A 15,251-nucleotide genomic window follows, 5' to 3' on the forward strand; every position below is an offset into this window, starting at 1 on the left:
TTTTTACTTATAATTTGCACATACTAAAATTCATTCATTTGAAGAGCTAAATTTATGAGGTTGTGTCTCCATTACCACTAATCCCCCTTCTTCACATGAAGAAAGAAGAACACAAGTTCAGAGCCTTCTATAGGCCTGAGGACCTGCTGGGATGATGTAATAAGATTCCTCTGTTTTCAATGCTACTATTTTCCTGCTTGCTTTAGAATTAGCACTTGAAGTAGTAACAAAGTTTCCTTTTTAAAGAAATTTATCTTCATAAAACAATCAGTTAAAGAAAAATGTTAGTTAACTATATATAGTTCTGAAATAAAGTGAAAATTGAAAGGGTATAAATTAACACAGTCAAGTTTGGGGAGCACATTAACCATGTAGTGAAGACCTGCTGCTCTCACAGTCTGCAGAAATGCAATGGACTTCAGGAGCAAAAGGCAAAACCCAATCACTTGTTCTGAGCACGATCCCTCAGTGTTTCCAGGGAGACTGTTCTGAATGCCTTGGATTTCTGCCTTGAGTAAAGCCTATGTTTCAGGTGCTTATTGAAAGGCTATTTGTGTAGCCTTAGAAGATAAAGACATTCTCTCCCTTTAGAACAAAGGATAGGTTTCCTTACAGACTCAGAAGAATGAGAATGGCATTCTCCAGAGCAAAAGATAAACATGCTTATTACCTATCAGAAAATTCAGTTCTCTCAGTTCAAGGTTCTTCTCAATAATCTGGTCTGAATGTCTGTGTTCCTCCTAAAATTCTTATGTTGAGCTTTTAACTCTAAAGGTGACAATATTAAGAGCTGAGGCTTCAGAGATAATAGATCACAATAGTAGAACCTTCATGAGTAGACAGTGCAATTTATTTTTGGTGGTACTGGGATTTGAACTCAAGGCCTCCTTGGGTTGCTAACTTTTATTCTGTTTTTCAGATAGTGTCTTACACTAAACTAACTACTGGCACTGTCTTGGACTGAAATTCTTCTATCTTTGCCTCCCAAGTAAATGGGACCACAGGCAGGAGTCTATCTCGCATGGCTTGCTTTTGAGATAAGGTCTCCCTAACTTTTTTGCCCAGATTGGCCTTATATGGCAATCTTACTGTCTCTGCCTCCTGAGTATGTAGGATGACAGGTTTGAGCCCCGGCACCCTTAGTGTATTTCTAATGTGGTGGGGGGGGGGGGACACACACGCACGTGGGCACACATGTGTGTCGGCTTGGAGCTTTTATGCTCAAGGCTAGTGCCACAGCTCCACTTCCAATTTTTTAGTGCTTACTTGGAGATTAGACTCTCATGGCCTCTCCTGCCCAGGCTAGCTTTGAATCTCAATCCTCAGATCTCAGCCTCCTGAGTAGGTGGGACTATAGAAGTGAGCCACCAACACCCAGTTCTTAGTGCACTTTTGAAAGAGGCTAAGGGGCTTGTTTGTCCCTTTCACCATGTAATGATGCAGCAAGAAAGTGTCTTCTTTGAATCAGGATATTTGCCTCCCCCACACCAAAACTACCAGTACTTTGATCTTGGATTTTCCAGCCTCCAGAATCATGAAGAGAAATTCCTAAATCTTTAGAAGCTATCTATTAGGTTGTATTTTGTTACAGTAGCCCAAATGAAAAAGCACCAACATGCTGATATTCTGTTTACCACTCCTGTAATAACTGGGATTTCACCACTGACTTAGGAGTCCCATGCCTTATACCAACAAGAATACAGCAGATGAATTTGTCTGCTTACTACAAGCAAGCAAGATTCTCAGACCTCACACTGTCTTGAAAGTCCTCACCTCATTGTGAATCTCTTCTCCTTGTTTCAAAACTGCAGGCTCAAAGGATTTCAGAGAGACATCTCCATTGTCCACATCATCACAGACATTCTGCAGAGCCAACTGACAGCGCTGCAAAATATAATCCAAGGTTCCTGTAGAACACTGCCAAAACAGAACCAACAGTCAGGGTTATGAGTGAGATCCAAGTTCACCAGCCACACTTCCCATGACTATTCACTAGACCTTCCTTAGGCCACTCACCGTGACAGTTTTTATTTTTATGTGGTCCTCCTGGTTCTTTATAACAGTAGGCACCCAGAGGCTCGGACTCTCTCTCTCTCTCTCTCTCTCTCTCTCTCTCTCTCTCTCTCTCTCTCTCTCTCTCTCTCTCTCTCTCTCTCTCTCTCTCTCTCTTCTCTCTCTCTCTCTCTCTCTCTCTCTCTCTCTCTCTCTCTCACACACACACACACACACACACTTTTTTTTCTACATGTACTACAGCATCCAGAACTGAGTCTTAAATGTAGAAGAAAATAAATAATCACAGGATGAATAACTAGTCAATGACTCTGACTGTATTTCAAGTGAACCTAAAAGAAGCCAGACCACAAAACTGGTTAAAATAGAATAGTAACAGCAGAGGGGAAATTAATGTTATAAACTTGAGGCAAATGAGTTATTTTCCTTTGCTACTAAAAGCATACACTAGGCAGCTGCAGTCTTTGGCAGAAGAGATTCTTCTGATTATAAAGAATCTATGGCTCAGGCCCTCAAAGCATGCTCAAAGGCAGAATGTAGTATTTGGGCATTAGCAAGAGCACAGCTATCTAGTTCATCACTCTTTAAGGAGTGGCATGAAACAGAAAACAAATGGAAAACTCTCCTCTGAATGACTGTATGTCAGAATAGAACATGAGACAGTCGGCATCTCTATTTTGATAATGAAATGATTATGATAAAAGATACATGTATACAGACATGTATATAAACATATACATAGACATATATGTATATGGATATATAATCTTTTGATGCAATTATGGACACTGTACCTCTAAATATTTTTATTTTCATATTTGTAACTTAAACTGAGTTCTTGAAAAGAATCTTGAAGGTATATCCTCCAGTATAAAAATTCTTTGCACAGTTATTTCCCTTTTAACTCATATGACATCAACAAGCCTGGGAACACAAAGTTTCTATGCCAAAAACAGAAGCTTGAATAATGTATATTTTAATACAAAGACCCCAGAGTGCCAAGAGCAAAAGGGCAGGCACTCCAATTTGCTGCAAAGAAAAAATACAAAGGAGAAGTGAATTCACACACATACTGAGCCCCCAGTATACAATGTCTAGAAAGTCATTCCACTTGCATATTTACTTCCTAAATAATTGAGTGGTCTGTGTACAAGGATACTAATCACATGTCCATCCATTAGCACTAAAGATTGGAAACAACCTAAATATCTCATCAATAAGGAACTAGCTAAAGCAACCATGTTGCAACTTTATTTCCAGCTATAAAAACAGACTGAAAGGGAAATTTTTATTTTTCTGGGTTTAGTGAGTTTTATTTGGTTTAAGGAACTTATGATCAGGTTGTTGTTGAATTATTGCTTTTTGTCAAAATTCTGTGAAAATATAACTTAAGTCAAAATTCAACCACTTAAAATGTACAATTTGGTGCGGGGAGGGGAGGGAGGATTGGGGGGGGAGGCTGGGAAGGGATGAAAAGGGTAAACAAAGGAGGAGGCTGCAATGCTTGATAAGAAATGTACTCATTATCTTGCCCATGTAATTGTAACCCCTCTGTACAGTATGTTCACAAAAAATAAAAATAAAAATTTTTTTAAATGTACAATTTGGTGTTTTTTAGTTATTTCCAGGTTTGTGCAACTGCAATTACAATTAGCTCATTTTATTTATTTCCCTAAATAAAACCATGGGACCTTTAGCAGTCACTCTCTCCCATTTGCACCAACCTTTCCAGCCTAATGCCACAATGAGTATACTTGCTATATCCATGCCTGTGGCCATTCTAGACAAGATTCATGTGATGAATAAAATCATACAATGAGACTCTTTGTGACTAGCTTCACAGACTGACCATATTTTCATGGTTTATCCCTGTCACAGTTTGTGTTAGTACTTCATACTTCTATGGCCACTTATACAATGGTTTGAATATGCCTCATTTTGTTGATCAGTCCATATAGTGATGAACCTCTGAGCTGTATCCACTTCTGGGGCTATGTCCATTTTTTCAATAATGGAGATCAAGCCATGAAGGAAGCTTGTGTATGGTTTTCATTTCTCTTGGGGTATACCTGAGTATGTGATTGCTGTGTCATAGGGTAACTTTGCATTTAGCTTTCTAAAGGAGTGTCAGGTTGCTTCCAAAGTGACCACACCATTGTTCATTCTTTCCAGCATGGTATAGGGGTTCCCATGGCTGTTAATGTTAGCAAAGACTTGTTACTTTCCTTGTAGCCATCTCAGTAGGTATAAAGTGTGATGTCTCCCCTAGCAGTTTTGTAATGACTAAGGATGGTGTATGGTTTTCATGTGTTTATTGGCATTTGTGTGCCTTCTTTGGGATAGATTTCTTAATAGCCTTTATCATTTTAAGTAGGGTTATTTGTTTTTAATTATTTATACCTAAGTATTCTTTATATATTCCAAATAGAAATTCTTTGCATGATGTATGATTTGCAAATATTTCCTCCCATTCTTTGTTGTCTGTTCACTCTGTTGATATAAAGAGTGCTTTACTTTTTGAAATACAAAAGCTTTTATCTTTTATAGCTCCCATTTTTTCTATTATTTTCCTTAGGTCACTTGTGCTTTTGGTGTCATATTAAAAATCATTGCCTATGCCAATGTAAGAATTATATGCTGATGAGAAATTTTCAGTAAGTTTTCTAAAAGAAATTCAAAAGTTATAATATACAGGGTAGACAACATTGATGTATGTGTTATGTATATGTATCTATGTATATATGTATTAATTAAAAGGATACCAAAAATTTGATGACATTGGTTCCATATAAGAAGTGCGAGAATGGTTGTAGCTTTAAGAAAAAGATAATACATATATAACCTTAGGCATATTTTTAATATTGACCCATCTGAGTAACTACCTATGCAAAAATAATTATGCATAGAATTTAAATTTAAAAATAATATTCTATGTTGACCCCCAAGAACATTCTGTCAAAACTAGAAATGGAAGTAAAGTCAAATAAAGATCAAGAGCCATCAAACACAATCCACTTACATCTATCCAATACAGAGGAATAGATTTCTTTAGTAATGGACTACCATGAATTTCAGAATATTACTTTCTTAAGGCAGTCTATTTCCTACATATTGTTTGGCACTGATAAATCACATAATGTTAATGCTACAAGAATATATTTATGGAAAAAGTGAGGGATAAAGTTGTATGAATTATGTTCCCCTCTTCTACTGAGGGAAATAACAAATCTTCAGTGTTATAGGAAAACTTCTTTTTGTCTACTACTAATAACAATAATGTAACATGAAGCTAAAATTTTTCAGTGAGATAAAAACATAACCTTGCCACTTGAACCCAATTTTACTTCCCATAGTAATCTTCATCCACACATAGATGCAATCAATGCAAACATCAATTTATATGCTGTTTTCCACTGTTTATACATAAATATTCAGAACTACAATTTTCAATGTTGCTAATTAAGGTGAATTTGAACAGTTTAATTACATAATCACATGTCATAAAGGCATTAAGAATCTGCTCAGCTTCTCGCTACTATTGATTATACTGGAGAAAAACATCTCTTTATCAATATCATTCTATTATTGAAGTTTTATTTCTAAAAAAGATGTTATAAGATCAAAATTATGAAAATTCCATGGTGCTTTTTTTCATAAATGCAATAACTTTGAAAAATATATCCAAATAGAAATACAACTAAAAGAAAATGAACTCAAAAGACTGAGATCTGATAGCCAAGGTTCCAAACCAACTCAGGCAGAGAAGTCCAGGAGCTTCTTATCTCCAATTAACCACCAAAAAGATGGAAGTGGTCCCTTAGCAAAAAGAAATCAAGGCATGGGGTACTTTACTAATTCTATGCTAAAGGGGCTCCTTGCAGGAATTTTGTTGTGCATATTCATTGAAGGAAGCAAAAGTTACTTGTTCTCTCCTAATTTCCAATCCCATGTTTTCATTTGCTTTTTGGACCTCTCCATGTGGCAACTCCAACTTATTCTGTTCAAAACTGAGCTACTGTCTTCCCCTAATCTAATGTCTTAGATTCATGATATGGCTATAGATAATAGCTATATAATTCCCTAAATACCCAGACTTGAAACTCAAGAGTCATCTCAATACCTGCCACATGGAAAACATCCAATAAATTTCATGCACTCATTCATTTTTACTTTCATCATTTTTACTTTACAATCATCTGCCAAGTCTTACACTATATCTTCTGTATCAATCATGGGAATTTCTTCCCTGACAAGTTTAATTGACATCTCCATTCTTTTCACTTCCTAAAATTATTGCTAAGATGTCAATAAAGAGCAGGCAACAGCATACAACTACCAACTTAAGCTCAAACAGCTAATTTGATACCCCACACCTTTCATGATTGATGCCAACTGCCTACACACCTTGAGATCCAGACAACATCACTCAGTATCATATAGCCATTCAATATATATCATTCCATTGCAATCACAAAATTCCTAATTTGATACTGGCTCACCTCCAAGCTGTCCTAAAATGTCTTAAAGCCACCTAATCCTGTGCATATTCAATGTCTACACTTTACCCATCCTAGTGCTTATTACAAACTTCACTTTACCTAGGATACATTATGTTCCTTTCTACCTTCTATTCTATACTTAACCTGCCAGTAGTCTGCAACCATCCTTTGTGTTTTGGCTTTAGTTTTTTTTGTTTTTGTTTTTTTGAGATAGGGTCTTAATATGTATCTTCAGTTGACCTTGAACTTGAATTACTTGCATCTGGTAAATTCTTGTACTCAGAAAATATATTAGCCATTCCTGCTCACAAGTACCTAAAAGAATACAATGACAGATGGGAACCAGTGGTTCATGGCTGTCATCTAGCTATTCAGAGGCTAAGATCTAGAATACTGTACTTCCAAAGCAAACCTGATAGAAAACCCTGTGTTACTCCATCTTCAAAATTAACTGATAAAGAGCTGAGCTGGAGGTGTGGCTTAAATGACAAAACACCAGCCAAGCAAGCAGCTGTGAGGTTCAGAGATCAAACTCCAAAAACAGAACCAGTGGCTCATAGCTATAATCCCTGCCACTGGGTTGGCTGAGAAGAGAAAGATCATAGCTCAAGATCAGCCTGGAGAAAAAAGCCACAATTCCCCTTCTCAACCTATAGCTGATACAGTGGCTCAGGACTGACATTATACCTACATGTGAGGCTGAGACAGGTAGGATCCTAGTTTCAGGTCAACCGGGAACTATTAGTTCCACAAGATCCTTTGTCAGTGGAAGAAGCTGAGCATGGTAGTGTGCACCTATCATCTCAGCTATGACTGGAAAACTTTAAAATAGGAAGACTATAGTCTAGGCACAGTATGGAGGCCTGGGAAAAGAAGGAAACCCTATCCTAAAACTCTAGCACAAAAGAAGGGTGAAGCCAGAGAACAGCAGTAGAGTACCTGCCTAGGTCTCAAGTTCAAACTCCAGCACGACCGAAAAAGAAAAGAATATTTTAATATTCTTTTAATATTTTAATATTTTGTTGAACAGAGTTCAACAAAAGTTTGCAGAATGGATGAATGAACTGAAATCTCTTCTTCTGAATAGTAGCTTTCAATTAACTTTTCACACAAACAGCTTCAGTTGTCCCTATGTCCTATTACCTTTTCATCAGAAAAAAAATGAAAAGATATTAGTAGAAACTCAATAACAGTATTAGTGGCTAACATCTTTGCCTATATATATATCAGTCACTGTAAAAGAACTTACATGCATTAACTCATTTAATCCTCATAAGAACCACATGAATCAGGTGTGACTTTTATCCTATCAAACATAATTCCCAAGCGTTTATTCATCATTGAACATTCATTTGAGCAGAGCTAATGAGCTTGGCTCCTCTCCTAGGTTAGACTAGGAAAGATGTAAGAAGGACACCTTTCCTTCCAACTTCTTTCCCTCCTTCCTGCCCACTTCTTTTCTTCCTTGCAGAACCTACTTAGAACAATCAACACCTGCCAATGGCATTTATCTTTCCCCAGAAGCATAACTCAAATAATCTCAGACAATTACTTCTATGTTGATTTGTTTAACATTTGTCTCCCCAACTCAAATGTAAGTTCAATAAAAGTAATGGACAGAACAGTCATGTTGACAGCTCTTTCTCCCAAATACATGACAGACACTGAAAGATTTAAAACAATGAATGAATGAAAATGAGAAGAAAAGACTGAAGAGGGAGACAGAAATGCTTGATGGACTTTCTGACTTCTTAGAAAGTCAATCATGCCTTTTCTGCTGCACAGCAACATGGACAGTCTACAATTAAGCTACGTAATTATCAAAAGACAGGGCCACCACCTTATCAAATCACAGACTCAGAACCAGAAAGGCCTCATTCTTGTTCTTCTTTGCCACACGGCATTAACACTTCTGCCCTGTGTTCTCACACTTATCCCTATAGATTCCTAAAAAGTCAAAGTAGAAGGCAAAGCTCAGACCTGTACACTTGTACACCAAGTTGTAATCCTTCTCATGATTATTCTCTTACTCTCTGGATCTTGACAGTGGTGTTTTTGTGTTTTCTTCATCTCTTTACTTTCCATTCTGAACTACTCTGTCTGATCAGCTGACCAGCAGCCCTTGCCAAAGGATGATGAGAGCAGACTTTAGCAAGAAATCTCTGGGCTACAAACACAACTGGGGAGTTCTAACACTCCTTAACATCTTGATAAGTTTGTGCTCAACTTAGTTTAACCAAAAAATGAAGAAAAATGTTAATTCACAGACATTTGAACCCAGCCACAATGAATATACACATAAGGCATACAAATTTACCTCATTTCCCCTGGTTATATCCTGCCCTTGAACTTGACAATTACAATCACCTATGAAAATCTGACACTAGCAAAGGCTACAAAATGGCATTCACATTCTCCAAGAAATATAATCCCAAGAAACAAAACACTTATCCCAACCTGTGAATAAACTTTAAAACTGCATCTGACACAACCAAAAGCTTTTAAGAAAGCACATAAATAGAGACTAAACTTAAGTTAGATGGAAGCAATTTTCCTATCAAGGACTCATCTAAAGCTCCATGATAAATTGCTTGCTCAACCACTTCTGTCACATTGAGTTAAGTGTGAATCACAGTTTTATTTACACTTACCTCTGCCACTCGGTGGGTGGAACTAAATCGAGGTTGGGAACCAGCCAAAACACAGTGTTGGTGGGTGGCATTAAGATCATCTGAAGAAAAATAAAAATAAAAAAATTTCTAAAATATGATTATTAGTTAATATATACTATCCCCTATTTAACTAAGATACAAAGTAAATTTCAAACTCATTCAAGAAACAATAATGAGCCAGGCACCAGTGGTTCACACCAATAATCCTAACTATTCAAGAAGCTGAGATCTGAGGACTGTGGTTCCAAGCCAGCATGGGCAGGAAAGTCCATGAGACTCATCTCCAGTTAAGCATCAAAAAGCCAAAAGAGAAGTTGGGGCTCAAGTAGTAGAGAGCTAGCCTTGAACAAAAAAAGTTTAGGGACAGAACCCAGTCCCTATGTTCAAACCCCAGATCTGGCACTAATATATATATATTAAAGAAAGAAAGAAAAGGCCGGGAGCCAATAGCTCATGCCTTTACTCAGGAGGCTAAGATCTGAGGATCATGGTTCAAAGACAGCCCAGGCAGGAAAGCCCATGAGACTCTTATCTCTAATTAACCACTAGAAAGCCAGAAGTGGTGCTGTGGTTCATGTGGTAGAGCACTTTCCTTGAGCTGAAGAGCTCAAGGACAGCACCTAGGCCCAGAGTACAAGCCCCACAACCAACAAAAAGAAAAAGAAAGAAAAATGAATAGGAAATTAACACCTTATATTAACACCTCATACTCTGTAAATCAATGCTTGTAGGGGTAATATATATATATAGCATGTATATGTGTGCACATGTAAATATATATGCATATATACTTACATATTTATAACATTTTATGTCTTATAGCTATTTACATCTATAATATTATCTTTTATTATATGTATTAGTACATAAATGATACAAACCAGGACACTTTCAAAAGTAAAAGGAGATGGTATTAATAATTCAATAATTATTCTAAGCAGAAAAGGTCAGATAAGGTGATGTTAGGGAAATGAACCCTAAGATATGTATTCAAATGTTTTTTTTCTTTCTTGCGATTGTTTCAAACACATTTATAAGATTATTTCTTTGTTGCTATGTATGTCCCTCCCCTACAGTATAACCCCTGATTTCACTATATTTGATGTTGGCATAATTTGTGGAGGGGAAGGGGAAAAACAAATCATTTAAATAGGGATACAGGTGGACCCGTTGCAACAATGAGATGTACAAGTCATTATGTCGAAAACAAACTTTACAACTTTGGTGCGGAGGCGGGGGGGAGGGTGGGATTGGGTGTGTGGGGCAGGGGGAGGATGGGAAGGGATGGGAAGGGGAAACAAAGGAGGAGGCTACAATGCTTGATAAGAAATGTACTCATTATCTTGCCCATGTAATTGTAACCCCTCTATATAGTATTTTCACAATAAAAAAATAAAATAATAATTATTATTATTCTGAGACAAAAGTGAACCAACACTGACCTCAGCAAACATGACCCACTCCTATGACACTCTCCCACCATGATATTAACTACTTATAGACTGAATATCTTTGTTCTTCACGTAACATTTCTACTTCTAGTCATATCTATAAATTGAGACAGAATTCTTTTCTGTTATTCAGAGATGAACCTCTTTCATCTAAAATCTGCCTCTTTCTTTCTGTAACTGAGATTATTAATGTTGTCAACAATATTTCAGGCAACAAACCAACTACTTCCACCAAACATGTTTAGCTCTGAGAAAAAAATTCAAGCCTATAGATTTATGACAAAAGAAAGAAGTAGCTGGTAAACTCATCAATTGAAGAATACTCCACTAAAACCATGTTAGGAGAAAGATCAACAGACAACTTGTTGCATATTCTAAGGATTAATGTTATACAGCAGACAAATTCTGTATCACTTCTACTGTGTGTATTATTTCTTCTACTGCAAAAAATAGAGTACATGCTTTTCTACATAGCTAATACTGGCCTCTTGCCATGATACCAAGATAGTAATGTTAAGAGGCAAAGGCTACCAGGCAGTAAAATCAACTTAAAATATGAAAACATAGAAAGAAAACGCAAATTGACAACTAAAGGGCTTCTATTGTCAGTTATTATGAAATAACAGTGCCAAAGTTTACCCTCTACTTTAAGTAACTAGAACACAAAGCAAAAATATGAATCAAAGATTTCTGACACTTAAAAATAGAAACAACATAAATAATGCTTCCAGGTTCCCTAGCTTACTTAGAAATAGTTTCAAAGACAGAGTAGAGAAGGGGAAGCCAGCTAAAAAGACAGAGATTAGAGTTTATGAACATATTCAAGGCAGCAAGATTTGTAAGTCAGAATACTGGAATACTATATGCACAGAGAGGGAGCAAGAAGATCTACAGAAGGTTTCAAGTCTTTTGCTAAGTACTGTGAATATGTGAATGGAATTCCCAGGTCCTGAAAAGGAAGCATCTGAATACAGTAGGTTCAGCAAACCAGACCTTACAGATGACTGGGAATACAGTGTTCCAGCAGCCAGGCTGTTCCTACTACAAGTTACTAGGTAATCCTTAGTAAAAGCATCAGCCAGGTACAAGTGGCTCACACATCCTAGCTCCACAGGAGGTTGAGATATGAGGATGGTAGTTCAAAGTCAGGAAAAGTCCTTAAGAATCTTTTCTCCAATTAACCAACAAAAGCCAGACGTAGAGCAGTGGTTCAAAGTGGCAAAGTTCAAAAAAAGTTTATGGGCAGTGCCTGGGCCTTAAATCAAAGCCCCAGGACCAGCACAAAAGAAAAGAAAATAGAGAAAGAGAGAGGAAGAGGAAGAGGAAGGGAAGGGAGGGAGGAAGGAAGGAAGGAGGAGAGGGAGGGACACAGAAAGAAGAGAGAGAAGGAGGGAGGGAGGGAAGGAGGCAGGGAGGGAGATAGGGAGGAAGGGAAGAAGGAAGAGAAAAACTGAAAAAATCTGGTATCTACATTAGGAAAGAAAGAACCTCAAAGGCTGTATATGACAAACCTACACCCAGCATTACACTTAATGGTGAAAACCTAAAGCCATTTCCTTTGAAATCTCCTCTCCTCTTCAATATAGTACTAGAATATAGTACCCCAAATACCAAAAACAATCCTTAGCAGGAAGAACACTTAGAAGAATATCAATACCAAACTTCAAACTCTATTACAAAACTATAGTAACAATAACAGATTGGTAGTGGCACAAGAATAGACCTGAGGAACAATTAAACCAAATAGAAGATCCAGGAATGAATCCACAGACCTACAGCCATCTAATCTTTGATAAGGGAACTAAAAACACAAGTTGGAAAAAATCTTCAACAAATGGTGCTCTTCAACAAACTTAAGCTAGATCCTTATAGATCACCCTGCACCAGAATCAATTCGAAATCAATCAAAGACCTCAATGTAAGGCCAGATACCATGAAAGTATTACCGAAAGGGCTAGGGGAAACACTAGGGCTACCTGGCATGGAACAAAACTTCCTAAGTAAAGATCCATAATCACAACAAATCAAAGAAAGAGTGGATAAATGGTATAGAATCAAATTGAAGAGTTTCTGCATAACAAAGGACATAACTAACAAGGTTAAACAGAAAGCTCACAAAATGGGAGATGACCTTCACTAGGCATACATCAGAAAGGGGCCTCATATCTAAAATACAGTTCAAAAAATTAAACCTCCCAAAAACAAGTCCTCAAAGAAACAACAAGCCAATTAATAAATGGGCTAAAGACTTAAAGAGAGACTTCTCTGAAGAAGTAAGAATGACCAATAGACCCACAAAGAAATGTTCAACAACTCTAGCCTTAAAAGAAATGCCAATCAAAACAACATTGAGAGTCCACCTCGTCCAAGCTAGAATGTCCATTAACAAGAAAACTAATAAAAACAGATGCTTGTGGAGGGAACTCTACTACACTGTTGGTGGGAATGTAAACTTGTTCAACTACTCTGGAAAGTAGTATGGAAGTTCCTTAAAAAACTGAACAAGGAACTTTCCTACAAACAAGCAATTCCACTCCTGGGCATTGATGCAATAGAAGACAAACGAGGCCACACTAACGTTGCAAGCACAACTATGTTCATTGCAGCATTGTTTACCATAACCAAGATATGGAAACAACCCAGATGCCGCTCAATAAATGAATGGATCAAGAAAATGTGGTATATACATATATATACACAATGGAATTCCACTCATGCAGCAAAAAGAACAGTATTATACCACTCGTAAGGAAATGGAAAAATTTGGAAAAAATTTTATTAAGCGAAGTATGCCAGACCCAAAGAAACACAGATTGCATGGTTTCCCCCATTGTGGTAACTAGAATGTGCCTACAAATCTACAAGTAAACACCCTGGATGATAAATGAAAAACAATAACAACAACAACACTGGAACATGATAAATTATACATGTCTCTAGGCATTCACACACTGTGAGACCAAAGGAAGATCTTAGTAGAGGATCACATAGGTACAATAGCTATGTGTATTTGACCATACAAAATAATATTTATCAAAATGAACTCCAGGAAATGAGAACAAGAAAGTTTTTTTTTCCTTTGTTGATGTTTTTGTTTTCATTTCCCTTTGGCTTGTTTATTTATCTGTCTTTGGAAGGGTAATGTGGGGGGGCACAGAAATGGGGGTATGAAGGGTGAGCAAATGAAGCAGTGATGTTGAAAATGAATTATACAATTTGTGCATTGGGACAGGAGGAAAAAACTGGGAGAAAGTGAGGTAAGGAATGACATTATTCAAAAACAAATGTACTCTTTCATTTGACTTAATCTGATTATAACCCCTCTGAATATCACCTTTACAATATCAATAAATAAGTTTTAAAGATGAAAGCCTTAGAGAAGAAACACATGATCATAAAAATTAAAATGACTATTTTATCTTCTATTGATCTAACATAACACTTTTCTCAAAATAATAGAAACAATATATTCAATTATACATGCACATATATTAGAGTAAGCATGAAATGAAATGAATGATAGCAACGAAACAAGTGAGCAAAGTGAGGAATTAGAAACATATAGTTATTTTAATATACTTGTATAATCTGTAAAGCTGTTTATTACCAGACCACACTAGTAATAAAAACTTAGGCACTGGTCCTAGCTATAAAGCTTTTAGAGGAAAAAAGTCAGATATTCCAGTTTCAGTTCTAGCTCTTTTCTGATTTAAGATTTGAACAACTCATAGGCTCTTCTGTCATTTAAAAAAAAAATTGGGGGAGGGGGATCCTGTTGTGGGGCCTGAACTCTGGGCCTGGGCGCTGTCCCTCAGCTCTTCAGCTCAAGGCTAGTGCTCTACCACTTGAGCCACAGCGCCACTTCCGGCTTTTTTCTTTTTGCTTATGTGGTACTGAGGAATCGAACCCAGGGCCTTATGCATGCAAGGCAAGCGCTCTACCACTGAGCCACCTTCCCAGCCCAATTTTAAAATTTTAAATAAGTGAAATTACAAGCTCAACAGTTCCTAACCTGTAGTGAACAAATTCCTGAGCTGGATAAAGAGCAAAGAGATTGGTGTTCTTTGCACATGATCCAACTTCTGTTATCACAGAATACAAGATAAGTGTGACCCATATGTTTACTTCTATTTTACAGGTATGTAGCTTTGCCAAAGGAATATTACAATAAACTTTACAAATATTTTTAATTAATGAAAACATCAAAGCACATCAAAATTAAGGCTTACTTTTATGTTGCATGCAAACAACTTAATTTCAATATAAATTTAAAATTTTAAGTATAAAACAGATAGACTAAAATCTGAGCAGAAAATGTCATGAAAAAAAATATTATATAAAGGGTCCATTTTTCCATGAAAATATAACAATTCTTAATGTGCATGTATCTAACAACAGAACATCAAAATATAAGGCAAAAATCTCATAAATCATAGTATAAATAGACAAAAACATGATTCTGGCTGGAGACTTAAACATTCTTCTGTCAAAAAAGGATGGATAGAGCAGACAGAAAATCATTAAAGACACAGTTGAACTCAAAAACTCCATCAATAAAGTGAATATAATTGATATCAATGGACTACTTCATCCAACAACAGGAGAATAAATATTCC

The 15,251-nt window shown here is 36.7% G+C and overlaps 1 protein-coding gene across 4 annotated transcripts in view; it reads right to left on the reverse strand.

The window, feature by feature from the left end:
• LOC138807197 (alpha-ketoglutarate-dependent dioxygenase FTO) overlaps window positions 1–15,251 on the reverse strand; it is a 385,313-nt gene that overhangs the window by 214,426 nt on the left and 155,636 nt on the right. For all 4 annotated transcript variants that reach the window (XM_069992766.1, XM_069992762.1, XM_069992763.1 and 1 more), the window contains exons 5-6: window positions 9,164–9,243; window positions 1,774–1,917 (exon numbers count right to left, since the gene is read on the reverse strand). In XM_069992766.1, the coding sequence (XP_069848867.1) occupies window positions 1,774–1,917; window positions 9,164–9,243 (224 nt within the window). The remainder of the gene's footprint in view (window positions 1–1,773; window positions 1,918–9,163; window positions 9,244–15,251) is intronic.

Source organism: Dipodomys merriami, unplaced genomic scaffold, assembly GCF_024711535.1.
Source record: "Dipodomys merriami isolate MVZ:Mamm:240054 unplaced genomic scaffold, mDipMer1.0.p SCAF_415, whole genome shotgun sequence".
Lineage (NCBI taxonomy): Eukaryota > Metazoa > Chordata > Mammalia > Rodentia > Heteromyidae > Dipodomys > Dipodomys merriami.